Raw genomic sequence first — 14,223 nt, 5'->3', positions numbered from 1 at the left:
CTAGCAAGGAGATCGGGCTGAAACTATAGCTACAAGCTATCCAAGGATGGTACTATAGAATGTCACCTCAAGGTAGGCCTAGTGGCGTCATCTCTTGGTTAGGCCGGAAACTTATCAATCCACCCTCGTATAAGTGACTTAAAGGTGATTTGTTTACAAGTAATTGATCATTTAATATAAATGTACAACATGCATTATAAGCATAAGGAAGTTATTTTGCATTTCTTATGTAACACACCATTTTGTGGTTTCTCAGACCGAAATTTTATTTATTACTTATTACAACGTATGCAAATGTGAACTGTGCTCAAATAGAAAACTGAATTAAAATGTTCAGGGTATGTAATATATTTTAACCGCAAACCACAATAACGCGGAATCCTTTTTTATAAATTGATTTTTGTGGTACGTGCTAAGATAAGGACTATTTTATCGAAACACGATACGCAATTACAGAGTTTTAAAATATGAAATTCTATGAGTAGCCTAATAGTAAAAATAACAAAAATCCTGCTCCTCGTTCAGAATTTTCATGTGAAATAATCATAAAAATATTAATCAATCTAAAAGGTTGAGACATTTATCAGCAGAGTGTTTAATCACTCTCATACAACTCATCGAGTCGTGTCTCATATTTTTTAAAGATTCACACAATTGCTTATATCTAATTAAATAAGCTTTTAATTAAATTCATTTTTCAATTTTTTCAGCATGTATGAATTGCATGATCAGAGTAAAAGGTATGGTGACCAAAATAATAAATATTTTGAAGACGGGAATCTGTATTATGTTAAATATATAAGAACGTAATCATAGAGAATTTAAATTAGGATATATTTATGAATGAAAATAGTTAGATATTCTGGGAAATCAATTATTAAATATGAAAAATGTTACTGCGTCTTATAGCTTTGGAATAGGAAAATTTCAACATTACTTTATATCAGTTTTAATGTCAAGAAAAGGCAATTCACAGATAAGAATTAGCACATCACACTAATAAAATAATAAGTTAAACAAAACCACGCGATTTTTAATGGAATCGTCACGTTTTTATCATTATTTCTGATTTGGATATCAGGTGAATAAATTAGAAAATTTTGGAAGATTCAAAATAAATATATTTATATCAACTAACGATAATTGTTTATCAAAAATGCCTCTGTGAAGTGAAATCATCACCACATTTTTTTCTTTTTCATCATTTTACTCCAATTTAAATAAATTTTCAATAAAAAAATTGCTCGTGCTTTTGAAAATTACATGCTTATCATTATTATCTTGTATTGATCATATATTTACTTATGTATTACTTAATTAAAATGTAACAATTCTCACAATCGTCTTTAACTTTTATAAAACCAACAATTTTCTTGACAAGTTCTTAGAAACAACAAAATCAAACCACACTTTCCGGGGTTTAGATAACTTTTGTAGCTTATGGATTGGCCAAAATTTTGAAAGTTATGTATAAAAAACAAGAATTACAGTAGACAAAATAAAAACGTTATATTAAATATCAAACGAACAGGACATTAAAAGTAGAAGACAAAATAAACTTATTATTATTATTAGGTATTATATATNAACTGAAACAATTTTTTAATTTTTTAAATCTATTTTAATTTATTTCATTACTTTTGCAAATCAGCCTATTTAAAGGCTTCTGTATCAGTCTATGAATTAATTTTCAGTTACGGATATTGAGGTCCATTGACGATGATGTTTAGAGACCGGAAAATATTTTTCTCTGAGGTGATTTCCGGATTTTCAAAGATCTCTAGACACACTGTTAATATACGGTGAAATAATTTTAATTTTTACCTTTTGTGAAAATCAATCGTTTTACGTTTGGCTATGGATTTTCATTAAATTAGTAGGAAAAGTGTTTAGTACTTTATAAAACTAGTAATTATGCATTTGAACGTTATCATTTAGGAGGAATTTTTCCATTTTGGTAATATTGGATGATGTAGTTTGTAGAAACAAATAAAACAGAAAATTTACCATTATAAATTATCTGTAATATTTTTTCTGTTATTTACTTCCACAGTGTGCAAATAAGCATAGAAAAAAAAATTGCGTACGTGTCTACATAGCCATAAGTGTATACAATACACGTGTGCATTACATTTTTAATTCAATGCGAGGTTATCTTTTGTTCAATTACGATAATGAATGAATTAATTGAAAACAATGACTGGAAACATACGCAATCTTCGTATTCGACTCCTAATAATGCACATTGTTTTGGATTGATTATACACAACAGTTGTTGATTTTGATCAAACAGAATATTACAGTTTACAAAAAAGCTGATTGTTTTAGGTTACTCTGGAAAAAAAAATACGCAAAGGAAAGTATCTAGTTTTGTTTTCACAGACTAATTTTAATTTTGACCTAATTAAGTTACATACTGATGGGAGCTTTCTTATTAAAACTAAACTAAAACTACAACAACCATACAAAAGAATACTCTTGAATATGAACGGATAATATGCGAAATAATACCAATTTGGCCCATTATTTTAGTTAATATCGATAGTTTAAAAAAGTTTTTACTTTTAGTGGTGGCTAATATTTTAATAATTATCAAACATTAATGTACAATCAACTTATTGTTAACTCATTCTACTAGACATTAGCTCACGTTAATGATGAAAAACATCATCGTCGGGAGTAGAACACGCGCCGCACTAGTACTTTTACCACTACGGTACGAACAAGAACGGCAAATTTTGTAAATTACAGGTCACAAAGTCGTTGAAACAAACGTGACAGCCATAACAAATTTTTCCTTATTAATTTGAGATTTGTGTAATTCCAATAAATGTAATTTAGTGGTTTTGAGGGATGTTACGCATTGCTCAAAAGATACTGAGAATTCGGTTTATTTAAGACAGTTTTTAGAGAAGCTGGTGATATTTTCAATGAGGGAGTTCACCCACGAAAATATGTAATATAAAGAATAAAGATGGGGGTATATGTTTATCTTTTTGTACCCCTCTGACGATGCTAAAAAGAGTTTTCAAGATTAAAAAGTTAATAGAATCTTTATACTTCGTATACACAAGCTTTCTAAAAATACAACAAAGGTTATCGATCAAATAAACAAATGAATTGCATAGGTACTACGTATCTCTTACAAAATGCAATTGTGTAATAGATAGTAAAGATTAAGCATGCAAACCTTGATATACATATAAATATGGTAATGTAATAAATATGTAATTGAACAAGTTTGTTCTAATGTTTACGTAAATACAATACGTTCGTATTTACGGAATCAGAATTTGTTTCCTAATCGACAATTTTGTCAGACTTTTTTTTTATAATCCAGAAACAATCTAAAAAGGAACGGGAATGTAAGTAAGACATTTATATGTAGGTTGGTAAACAGAAGATCGTTTGGCATTTTTAACGTTGTATTACTGCCCCATATATGTGTAACTACTAAATATTAGATTATAATAGAAATGTAACGTGTACATTCAAGTAAAATTATCAATATCAAAGACTAAAATAATTAAAGAAATTCGGACCGATTTTAAAGGATCGAAGACTCTCCTGCTGTGACATTTACCCACCCATATTACGATTATCACACAATGAAGATGTCTCCGACAACAGAAAACGAAACGGAAGACGAACTCATTATTATCTACCTTCGATCACAGCTAATTAGTCCGAAAAAGATACATTCGATTCAAAATTTAGTACTTGCCTACCAATAAATAATAAAAATCTTTTACAGAAAATTCAAAAATATGGAAAATGACTTGAGATAATAATACTGATGTTTCTTCTTAATTTTTATACTAAACAATTTACGTATAATAACAACTTTTAGAAATCAATCAATCAAAAGAAAAGGTGATAACTAATTTGGAGATACTTTTATAGGTACTTACATATTGAAATACAATTCAGATTCATCCTACCCATCTAAATATCTTTAATCGAAATATCGTAGTAAGTAAATACTTACCTACCTATATTTCTTACAGTTAATTAAATAGAAAATCCTGATATTGTGTTGTAGAATTAACTTGTGAACATTTAACAAGAGTTGATCACCGATTAGCGACTGAAACTTACTATGCAAAAGTGACAATGACTAATTTATATTTGACACTTAACTCATAATTTAAATGAAAAGAAAGTGAAAAATCTACTCGTAGTATTTATTAAGAAAAATGATGTTTCTTAAGTTAATGCCTTAATATTTTATTAAAATACAACTGAGCTAACACTGTGAAGTAAAGCTATACCTACAGTAAGGTCAAGTTCAGTTATATAAACACATAAGTATATTGTATTGTAGTTACAATTACTTGTAATTTTATTCCATTTAAATATTTTACAATCACCTTGATAAATACGATTACTTAATTATAATGCTATAATCTAATTTATTATCGCACAAGGCATAGTTTATAGACACCATTCTCTCAACTGTAGATGGTGCATACTCACCACAGCCTATTTAAATAAATCAATTGACTATTGACATTATTATCTTCGATTCGATTTAAGGCTACAGTTAAACATATTTGGACAGAATTGACTTTTACGATGAATGTTTGTTTTTTCCATAATTAGTGCTTTACGTGCCTTCGTATTTAATGAGCTGTTTTGGAAGCGATAATAATAAAAGGGAAAAGAATTATAAAAAAACATGTGGAATGCTAGAATAATGAGGCAAGCAGGGATGTTAGAAAATTTGAAAGTTGAGATGAATAGACTACAATTAGATATAGTAGGCATTAGTGAAGTTCGTTGGCCAGGAACTTGAGACTTCTGGAGTGGAGACTTTAAAATAATACATACAGGATCGGTGGAAGGTAATTCGGGAGTAAGAATTGTAATGCGTAAGAAAGCAGGGCAGAGTGTAGAAAGTTATTTACAAAAATTGAATTAAACTCGAAGCCGGTAAAAACGGTATTAGTGCAGGTCTTCAAGCCTACATCATCTTACATTGATGAAGACGTAGAAGAGGTATATGCAGATATAGAAGACGTGTTAAATTTAGTGAAAGGCCAGTAAAATCTAATAGTTGTAGGAGATTTCAACGCAATAATAGGTGAAGGTAAAAAAGGTGCAATAGCAGGTTCTTTTGGATTAGGCAATAGAAATGATAGAGGAGATAGACTGATAGAATTTTGCGATAAATACAACTTAACCGTAGCGAATACTTTATTTAACCATCACGTTAGGAGGCATTATACGTAGAAGATGCCAGGTGATTCACGGAGATATCAGTTAGATTACATACTTTTAAGCAAAGATTTAAAAATCAAGTGTGAAGGACTGTAGGAGTTATCTAGGAGCAAATACAGATAGCGATCATAACGTAGTAGTTATGGAGACTAATCTTAAACAAAGATAAATCAAAATAAAACCAAAATACTGGCATGCAAGGGGAGAAAAAGTAGGGAAAAAGCGAATATAAAGATAGGAGTCGAAAAATTAGAACAAGTGGTTGATTTTCGGTATCTAGACAGTCAGGATGCAAAGAGCAGTAGATATATAAAACAGAGGATAGAACAAAAAGAAGTAACCTCTATGCTCGCGAAAGGTTAATTTAGAAATTTGAAAGATTGTAGAAAGGTGTGTCTGGAACGCGGCGCTGTACGAATGAAAAGGAAAGAAAAGGTTAGAAGAGTTTGAAAAGTGGTGCTACAGGTGAATGATGAGGATATCGTGGATAGAAAAGGTTAGAAATGAAGACGTATTAGAAAGAATAGGAGAACAGAGGACTCTATAGAAGTCAACAAGAAATAGGCGAAATAGGTTGATAGAACACCTTCTCAGGAATGAGGTGCTAGTCAGGGACATATTAGAGAGTTAGGGAAAGTAGAGGTAGAACTAGATTAGATTACTGTTCGCAAATAGTTAAGGATGTAGTATGTTCTAGTTTCAAGGAAATGCGAAGATTAACTCAGCATAGGAAAGATTGGAGGTGCGTGTCTAACCAGTCTTAGAACTGACGACCTTATGATGATAACGACCCAAGACGCCTCGCGTAAAAATGATGAAAAATGTAAAACCGCAAGTAAATATACTATTAACTCACATAACTCAACTCTCATATCGCATGTTTATTTCCATCACTGACGCGTATCTTATTTTTCACCACCCCTCAGCAGTCAGGACAGGAATCATATCAAGCAAGCTCTCGACTAGGACTTGAATGTCCGAATACTTTTGCCCCATGAATATATCAACATAAGTCCTAATTTTCATTGTATTATCCTGGCCTAATCTTTTTTTTGATGGTGGGCCACTTTCAAATTTTCAAAATTTTGACGCTTTCTTTTTGGATGCACGAAACAAGGGAATTTATAAGTACTTTTTATTGGATAGGGCTGGAGATTCTGGATGATAACTTGTGTCACATTGTGAAAAGAGTGCTGCTAGACCAAAGTGAATGATGAGTTTAAATTGAGGTGTTGTTTAGTGCCACCCGAACACCCCGTACAATGGCACGCGCAGTTTTACGTATTATTGCATTAATTATTATCTTAATAAATAATATTGAGATTGACCCCTTAGGAGTCTCTGGATTCAAGGTTAAGAAACCCAGCTCGTAACACATAATTAATAACATTTAATTTTGTTTAACATTGAACCATTTATTTTTAATTATATCTGCCCCTTTTTCGTCAACTTATATCTCTATTTTCTAGAATTAGAAAAAATTTGTTACGCAACGCTAGTGGTGTATATAGGCAGAAAGTTTAAGTAAACATCGATATTTTGGGTTTTGAGCAATTTTCAGATACTGTATGCCTACGAAGGTATTAAAATATATATTTTTTAATAAATTATAGGACCTACTTATGTGCTAATTAGAAGTGATTAGCACATTCAACAGTTTTTTATACTGGAGCTTTAAGTTGGAATAGATCTAAAAAAAATATTTCTCAGATTCATATGTAGCTCAATTTAACAGAAATAGATAAAAAATATATACCTGATCGGATTCTACATGTAAGTACTAAATAGAATAAGTTATTAAAACTAATCAATATTACAAAGATCAAAGTGCAAATGCTAATGAATAAAATGCCTGTGAAGTAGAAACTGTTACGGTGCATTTATTTTTCAACCTACTTAAACTTGCTAGGAATGTAGGTTTATTTAATTAGTCTTTTATCTATTTGGTACTGATTTAAAAAAATAAAATCTTTCAAAAAATGCGTATAGGTATTTACGCAAAAAGTCTCTAAAAAAAATTGGTAAAGATAAACGTGAGCATCGGAAATTACACCAATAAGCTTTCCGCAATGCAAATATCCGCAATGATATGTACTTTATCCCTGATGTAATAGGATAACAGTAGCCTACGTGACTACGTGCAAGGTGCTTATGGCGCGCAAAAATATATTTGGTGTTTAAGAAAATCGAATTTCTGACTTACCCCATCTTTGACTTATCATATGTGCACTAGAGACGGCTGAAACTAACAAAATCGCACCTAGTTTAATTAACATTTTTAATTAAAACAACTTAAAACAGTTAAGAAAGTCCATGTGATTTTTTAATGCATATAAGGTTCGTGCGTAAACGCCAACAGTTCGAGCAAAATGCTGTCGTTTTTGTCGATCACTCTACGAAGTGACATACTCCGCTTGCGTAGAGTTTGGTATATATTAAACTTATGTATTTACCTCTCACTTTATCCAACGTTTTATTGAAACAGCTTTCTCAATTGCCAACCACTGGATCCAACTGACATGCAGTGACGGGGTTACAGGGTACTTTCAAGGGATCTCTTATATTATATACTAGTTTTAACCCGCCCGCTTCCATGGATGTCTCTACATTTGGTAAATAGTTTTAGGTAATTACTATCATTTAGGAAGCCACGGTTCTCTCATCAATTCTTTTTTATTTGACTTTCCATCTTTGCCCATTGCGGCTCTACTCTTCTTTTACCACCCTTTGGGACCAAATTCCTAGAAAATTCCTCTTAAGTGCACCCCTAGAATATTACTTCCAAATCGTAAATCATTAGGTGCACCGATTTAGGCTGTACGTTATCTGTCAGTCAGTTGATTCAACGGCTCACTTCATCCCTTTAGGGATGGAATTCCAAAGAAACATTCCTTGGTATACCCTCAAAGTATTCGAGGCATATTTCCCTCAAATTTCAAATGATAGGTCTATCGGTTTAATCTGTCCCTTGTTGGTCAGGTAGTCACATTAACGCTACTATTTACATCTTTAGGGTTGGAATATTAAAAAAATATTGTTTTAGAGTACTCAAGGTATGTTTCCTCCAAATTTCAAATCTTTGGGACCATCGATTTAGACTGCGAATTGTCATTAGTCAGTTACTTTAACTCAACTTTTCACTTCTTTAGGAACGGAATTTCAGAAATAATCTCTCTTTAGTGCACCTCTAACCAGAGGCAAATTTCCTATAAATTGCAAATATTTCGGTCCACCGTTTAGGCTGTGCTTTGTTTGTAAATTAGTTAATTGAACACCTCTTTATCTCGTTAGGTGTGGAATTCCGAAAAATCCCTCCTTAGTGCTTCCCTACAGTACTCAAGGAATATTCCCCTCAAATTTCAAAGTCTAGATCGATTGGTTTATGCTGTTCCTTGATGGTTAGGTAGTCACATTAACACCACTGCTTAAATCTTTAGGGATGGAATATTAAAAAAAAATTGCCTTAGAGTACGCAAGGTAAGTTCTCTCCAAAGTTCAAATCTTTGGGTCTTTAACTGAACTTTTCACTTTAGGGATGGAATTTCAGAAACAACTCTCCTTAGTACACCTCTAATGAGAAGTTATATTTTCTCCAAATTTCAAATATCTCGGTCCATCGTTTAGGCTGTTCGTTGTTTGTCAATCAATTAATCGAACACCTCTTTTCATCCCGCTAGGAATAGAATCTAAAAAAATCTCTCCTTAATCCATCCTTACACTTCTGAAGCAATATTCCCCTCGAATTTCAAATGCTTAGGTCTACCCGTTTATGGCGTGTCGGTCAAGTAGTCACTTTTTGCCGCCTTAGGGATGGAATATTAAAAAATCTTGCTTTAGTGCATCCCTAGATTACTCGAGGTATATTCTCTTCAAATTTTAAATCTTTAGGTTTTGCGTTGTTTATCAACAAGATACTTTAACCCTCCTTTTCACTCCTGTAGGGATGGAATTTTAAAAAAATCTCTTTTTAGCGCACTTCTAATGAAAAGTAATATTTCCTTATGTTTAGGTGTTATTAGTCACCTAACTGTTTTATATGCCCTAGATTTAGAATGAAATGTACCCCCTAAACATTGTTATTAAAGTTTTCTTACATTTTTCAAATAAAAACATAAATAGTTTTCAAGGACTTAACTTTTTCGAGCATAAGCTTTTGTTGACTCGTTGATTAGTCATATGTAGTAGGGAAATACGTTATATTTAATAAGCAGAAATGATCTAAATTATGTTTGAAATAAGTTGACTCCCCGTACAAATTCAGGTCAGTGTATTTGATACGCCTATGGTTGATAAATTATTTTGAAGAAGAATAAACCTGCGCATTACAGTCTACGTAGTTGTGTGTTTACTAGTTTGACTGTTTTGTGCTTTTATTTAGTGTTAGACTTATAGAAATAGTAAAAAATTAGTGATATTGACTGAAACGTTGTTTGATCTATTTACTATTTGGTTCTACGATGGGTAAGTTTTGAATAATTATTACAAGGAGTTGTGTATGAAGGGTGCTTTATCTTAGTTTTCATAGAAATTTGAGGTTAGAGAGGAATAAACAAACATTTGTTCTTTTTATAAATTCATTAAGATGTAAATAATTCTGAATAGTTATTCTTAATTTTCTATTCGTGCGAATTCATAAAAAATTTAAATTTAAAAAGTACATCAAAATATTGTCTTCATTCTATTACTTTTTGCTGACATTAGATTCTGAAGTATTAAAAATGAATTGTTTCTATAATTACTTTAATTACATCTTAAAAAAATTGATTCTGTGCGAAAATTTGCTAATTAGTTTAAAACTATTATACTTTAAGGAAGAAAATTGTGGACATGTTACACTGTTGTTCAGTCTGTAAAATGTGTTGCCTATATTGAAAGAAAATTTTTGTAAAAACTAATATAATTTTTCGTAATCAGCTAAATTGTATAGTATAGTATTAGTGGCAAAAATACAACAGATTAATTAACACTTGTACCATAAAATATTTTAAAATCATGCATAAATACTTTTCTGGTACACATTTGAAAATTTAAAACTTAATTTTTTATTTTGTACAGCATTCATATTTTACTTATTAGGTATTTGTTTGCTTAATTTATACTAAAAATGCGTTTGCAGTTTAGGCGCCTATAAAAAAAAATAGGTACTTTACTTATAATAGAAGAAAAGCGTTAGGTACTTCCTATTTTATCTAAATAAAGTACCTTAATATTTTAATATTCTGATAATATTAAATTAATAATAAACTTTTTAAAAAATGTTGCTCGTATTTTTATTCATTTATCCTTCTAAATTACCTAAATTCTAAAGTAATTACTCGTTAGTGAAGGGTAAAAAAAGTATACGTAGTTTTATCCTACTGCCATCTATTTGCAAGCAAATAAAATTAGTTAATCGTACGTATTCGAATTTTGAAGTCAGAGTTCGGGATATTCAAATGTTTCGAATGAGGTTGTGCGTGCCCGCGCGCCTGAGGCCTCGCAATCTATTCTTGACAATCAAAAGTGAGTTTTATTAGACCGCAATAATTACCAACGACGACGACGACGACGATTACTGAGACGTCGAGGACGGCAATTCTATTTTAGCCATCCCGTCCGTCGTCGTTTTCGCTCTCTACATTCGTTCCTGTTTTAAGTTTCGTATTAATCAGTTGTATGGTATTATATTATTACTTATGTGTTGTCCTTTCGGGAATAACAAAATGTGGAAAGGATCAAAAGAAGCGCGGGGAATAAAACGTTTGTGGTTTTTTGTTGATCAGCTGAGTGTCGGTTTTACCATAAAGTGTTAAATTGTATTGACCTTCTTCGGAATTATCAGCGCTGGTCCTGCTCATCTGACGTAGAATGTGAGTATGTAAATTGTCTATTTTTAATTTGTGTGCGTACGCGTGAAGTTGTATGTGTGTTGTATTCATGTTTATGTTGGTTAGTTTAGGTTGTAAAACATAGTCTATTTCGTATATCTACATGCATGTTTTCTTTTTTGTTTTCTCTCTATCGACCTTACAACAACGGTATATGTAATATAAATATTATACAAAAATATTTTATGTAATATTTATCTGTTAAATTTTACTTATTTTACCTATTGAAGATGTCCAATAAGGATGTGTACAACTCTCTAACAGTTTCTTCATTCTTTAAAAAGTTTGTGCTTTATGGCAAAAACATACTAAATCTATTATTGTTTGTGCATGGGATTCCTTAACTAATGTCTGATACCTATTCTTAAACTTTTTATCTATTTAGCCTGCGCGGCTTACGTATTTGGGGAAAGTACCTGCTGTAGGTATTTTTGAAACAAAATAACTTCAGGTTAAAGCCCCAAAACAAGGGAAAGCCTCTTATAGTTGTTCTATGACACTTATGAATATTTTAAAAACTGTATTTTAGCAAGTAAACTCAATCTAATAGTTTTGACTTATTTTGAAAACAGAAGGGTATATAGTTTTCAAAATATTTGCATGTTTTCAAATACTATGCATGTATAGTTAACTCTTTTTCGTTAAGTAGGTAATTTTGATTTTCGTTAGTGTTTTGCTTAATAAAGTGGTTTTTCCATTTAAAAAAGTTCATATTTCATATACCTACCGGCAGTACAAAGTTGATCAAAAAGATATTTGCTCTAAAGATTGTCTATAGTGCAAAAATTAATAATAAATAATTAGAACGATGTTTTGACGAATAAAGTGTGTGTATATCGGATTAAAATTAACTTTTTCAAAACAAATATACATATATCGTACAAAATTTCATTCATTTCTTTAGAACAAAACTATAAAAATTAAAATACAGTAGTATCCGCTTATAATGACATCGAAGGGTAATGACAAATACGTCATACTAAGCGGGCCTGACACAAAGCTTAGTCTTAGAAAATAAACAACTTCCTATTTTGGTTAGTTATTTAGTTTAATAGAGAGAAAAACTACAAATTGTATATATTTATTAACAGAAAAAGAAAAAGAACAATGAATTGTAATATCAATATACATAAGAAGGGTCAGAAAAATGAGCTAAAATGTTATTAATAATCATTTGGGTCACTATAGCCGGATATGATTTCTTGAGAATCAGTCATAATAAACGATATGTCATTTTAAACGGAGTCATTATATGCAAACTTCCCTATAGAGAATTTAATATGAAAACCAAACTTAACACAGCAATTACTTCATGTTAAGCGGTTGGTCAATATAGGCGGAGCCATAATAAACGAATTCCACTGTACGTACAGATTTATATGAAATGGAAGCGGTATTACCACAACAGTTTGATTTTAAACGGAGTCATTATATGCAAACTTCCCTATAGAGAATTTAATATGAAAACCAAACTTAACACAGCAATTACTTCGTGTTAAGCGGTTGGTCAATATAGGCGGAGCCATAATAAACGAATTTCAATGTAGCATAAAATTACTTTTAACTAAAATGGTAAATATTCTTAATTACAAGGATAGATTTAGATACTAATAAAACCTAACCTTTCCTGTTTCAGACGATAAAATAAGTCTATGTCTCTTCTATGCCGGTTTGCCTATTCCGAAAATATTTTACTGCTTTCTAAAGACAGCAACAGAAATTGCAGAATATTACTGAATTCTTGGCACAAATGTAACGAAGTAAATTAGGCAGATCCGTTCGAATTGTGCTTGAGTATCTGTTGAAATAGTAATGTACTGCAACTGTTTACATAACATGTGAATGCGGCAGGTACATGTATACGTTCATCGTTACTAAAATTGAAATTTGGTTATGTAAAATCTAATTTAACTTCAGCAAACTTCCTACATTTTGTTAAAAAGTACCTGTCGTAATATTTAATTAAAGATACGTGATCAAAAAATGGTTACTGACCACTCTGCTAAGTTGAGAATTGAATTCTGATGAAAGTAAAACACGAATAAAAATATTCTCTTATATATCAAAGTACTGTACATATATTTCTTTTGGGAGTAGAAGGTGGCACAGAATAGACATCATTAATTAGATTTTAAGGGCTAATGTTTTTTTCCACTGTTTAACCTTTGTGCAGTTATATCTGATTACCCAGTTCAAGACGATTGAATATTCATGAGCTGGATTTTTAACAATACTTCCCGCAGGATTTACAATTTATCTTTGTTTATGTATCAGAAGAAGTTGCTGATTTTAGGTATCTAGGAAGTCAGATAAGTCAGGACGGAAGGAGTAATAGGGGTATAAAGCAGAGGATAGCACGGGGTCGATAAAACTTCTATACTCGCGAATGATTAATTTAGAAATTTGTAAAAGATTGTTAAAGGTGTAAGTATGTTTGGAACGCTGCGCTGTATGGGTACGAAACATGGACGGTGAGCGCGGCGGAAAAGAAAAGGTTAAAAGCGTTCGAAATGTGGTTTTAAAGTCGAATGATAAGGATAACGTGGATAGAAAAGGTTAGAAATGAAGAGGTATTTGAAAGAATGGGAAACAGGTGAATAGGACTCGATGTGGATGGAAGTCGATAAGACATAGGCGAGATAGGTTAGTAGGACACCTTCTCAGGCATGAAGGTCTAGTTAAAGACATATTAGAGGCAGAATCGGGAGTTAGGAGGAGTAGAGGTAGATCTAGATTAGATTACGGATCGCAAATAGTTAAGGATGTATGTTGTTCTAGTGTTAGGGAAATGCGAAGATTAGCTCAGGATAGGAAAGAGTGTGGAGGTGCGTGTTCAACCAGTCCTAGGACTGATGACTTTATGATGATGTATTGGTAGTTTAACTATGTTAAAAAAATGTGTGTTTAGAGGGACAAGGCGATCCCAGGAAATATAATACTTGTAGAAGAGGGAGATTTTATTTTGAACTTGCACATAATTTAATGATATACGAGGGTGGATTGATAAGTTTCCGGCCTAACCAAGAGATGACGCCACTAGGCCTACCTTGAGGTGACATTCTATAGTACCATCCTTGGATAGCTTGTAGCTATAGTTTCAGCCCGATCTCCTTGCTAGTGTAGGTTTGACAGCACG

The 14,223-nt window shown here is 31.6% G+C and overlaps 2 protein-coding genes across 6 annotated transcripts in view; one reads left to right on the top strand and one right to left on the bottom strand.

Moving 5' to 3' along the window:
• Positions 1–7,641, bottom strand: part of LOC108737718 (protein cueball) — a 16,442-nt gene extending 8,801 nt beyond the window's left edge. Inside the window, exon 1 of the mRNA XM_018470791.2 lies at positions 7,424–7,641. Coding sequence (XP_018326293.1) covers positions 7,424–7,496 — 73 coding nt within the window. The 5' untranslated portion in view covers positions 7,497–7,641. The remainder of the gene's footprint in view (positions 1–7,423) is intronic.
• LOC108737716 (supervillin) overlaps positions 1–14,223 on the top strand; it is a 216,405-nt gene that overhangs the window by 9,588 nt on the left and 192,594 nt on the right. The window contains exon 1 of one of the 5 annotated variants that reach the window (XM_025973349.1): positions 9,554–9,681. The exons of 1 other annotated variant lie outside the window; for it this stretch is intronic. Coding sequence is in view for 1 of the 4 variants with exons in the window: in XM_025973351.1 (XP_025829136.1) it covers positions 9,678–9,681 (4 nt within the window). In the remaining 3 variants the exon portion in view is untranslated. Of the gene's footprint in view, positions 1–9,553; positions 9,682–10,666; positions 11,074–14,223 lie in introns of those variants that run through there. 3 more of the 5 variants (XM_025973351.1, XM_025973347.1, XM_025973348.1) reach the window with 3 other exon arrangements.

This window comes from Agrilus planipennis, unplaced genomic scaffold (genome assembly GCF_000699045.2).
Source record: "Agrilus planipennis isolate EAB-ADULT unplaced genomic scaffold, Apla_2.0 scaffold144, whole genome shotgun sequence".
Lineage (NCBI taxonomy): Eukaryota > Metazoa > Arthropoda > Insecta > Coleoptera > Buprestidae > Agrilus > Agrilus planipennis.
Note: the sequence above shows the minus strand (reverse complement) of the source record. Positions and strands in the feature narration are given on the sequence as shown.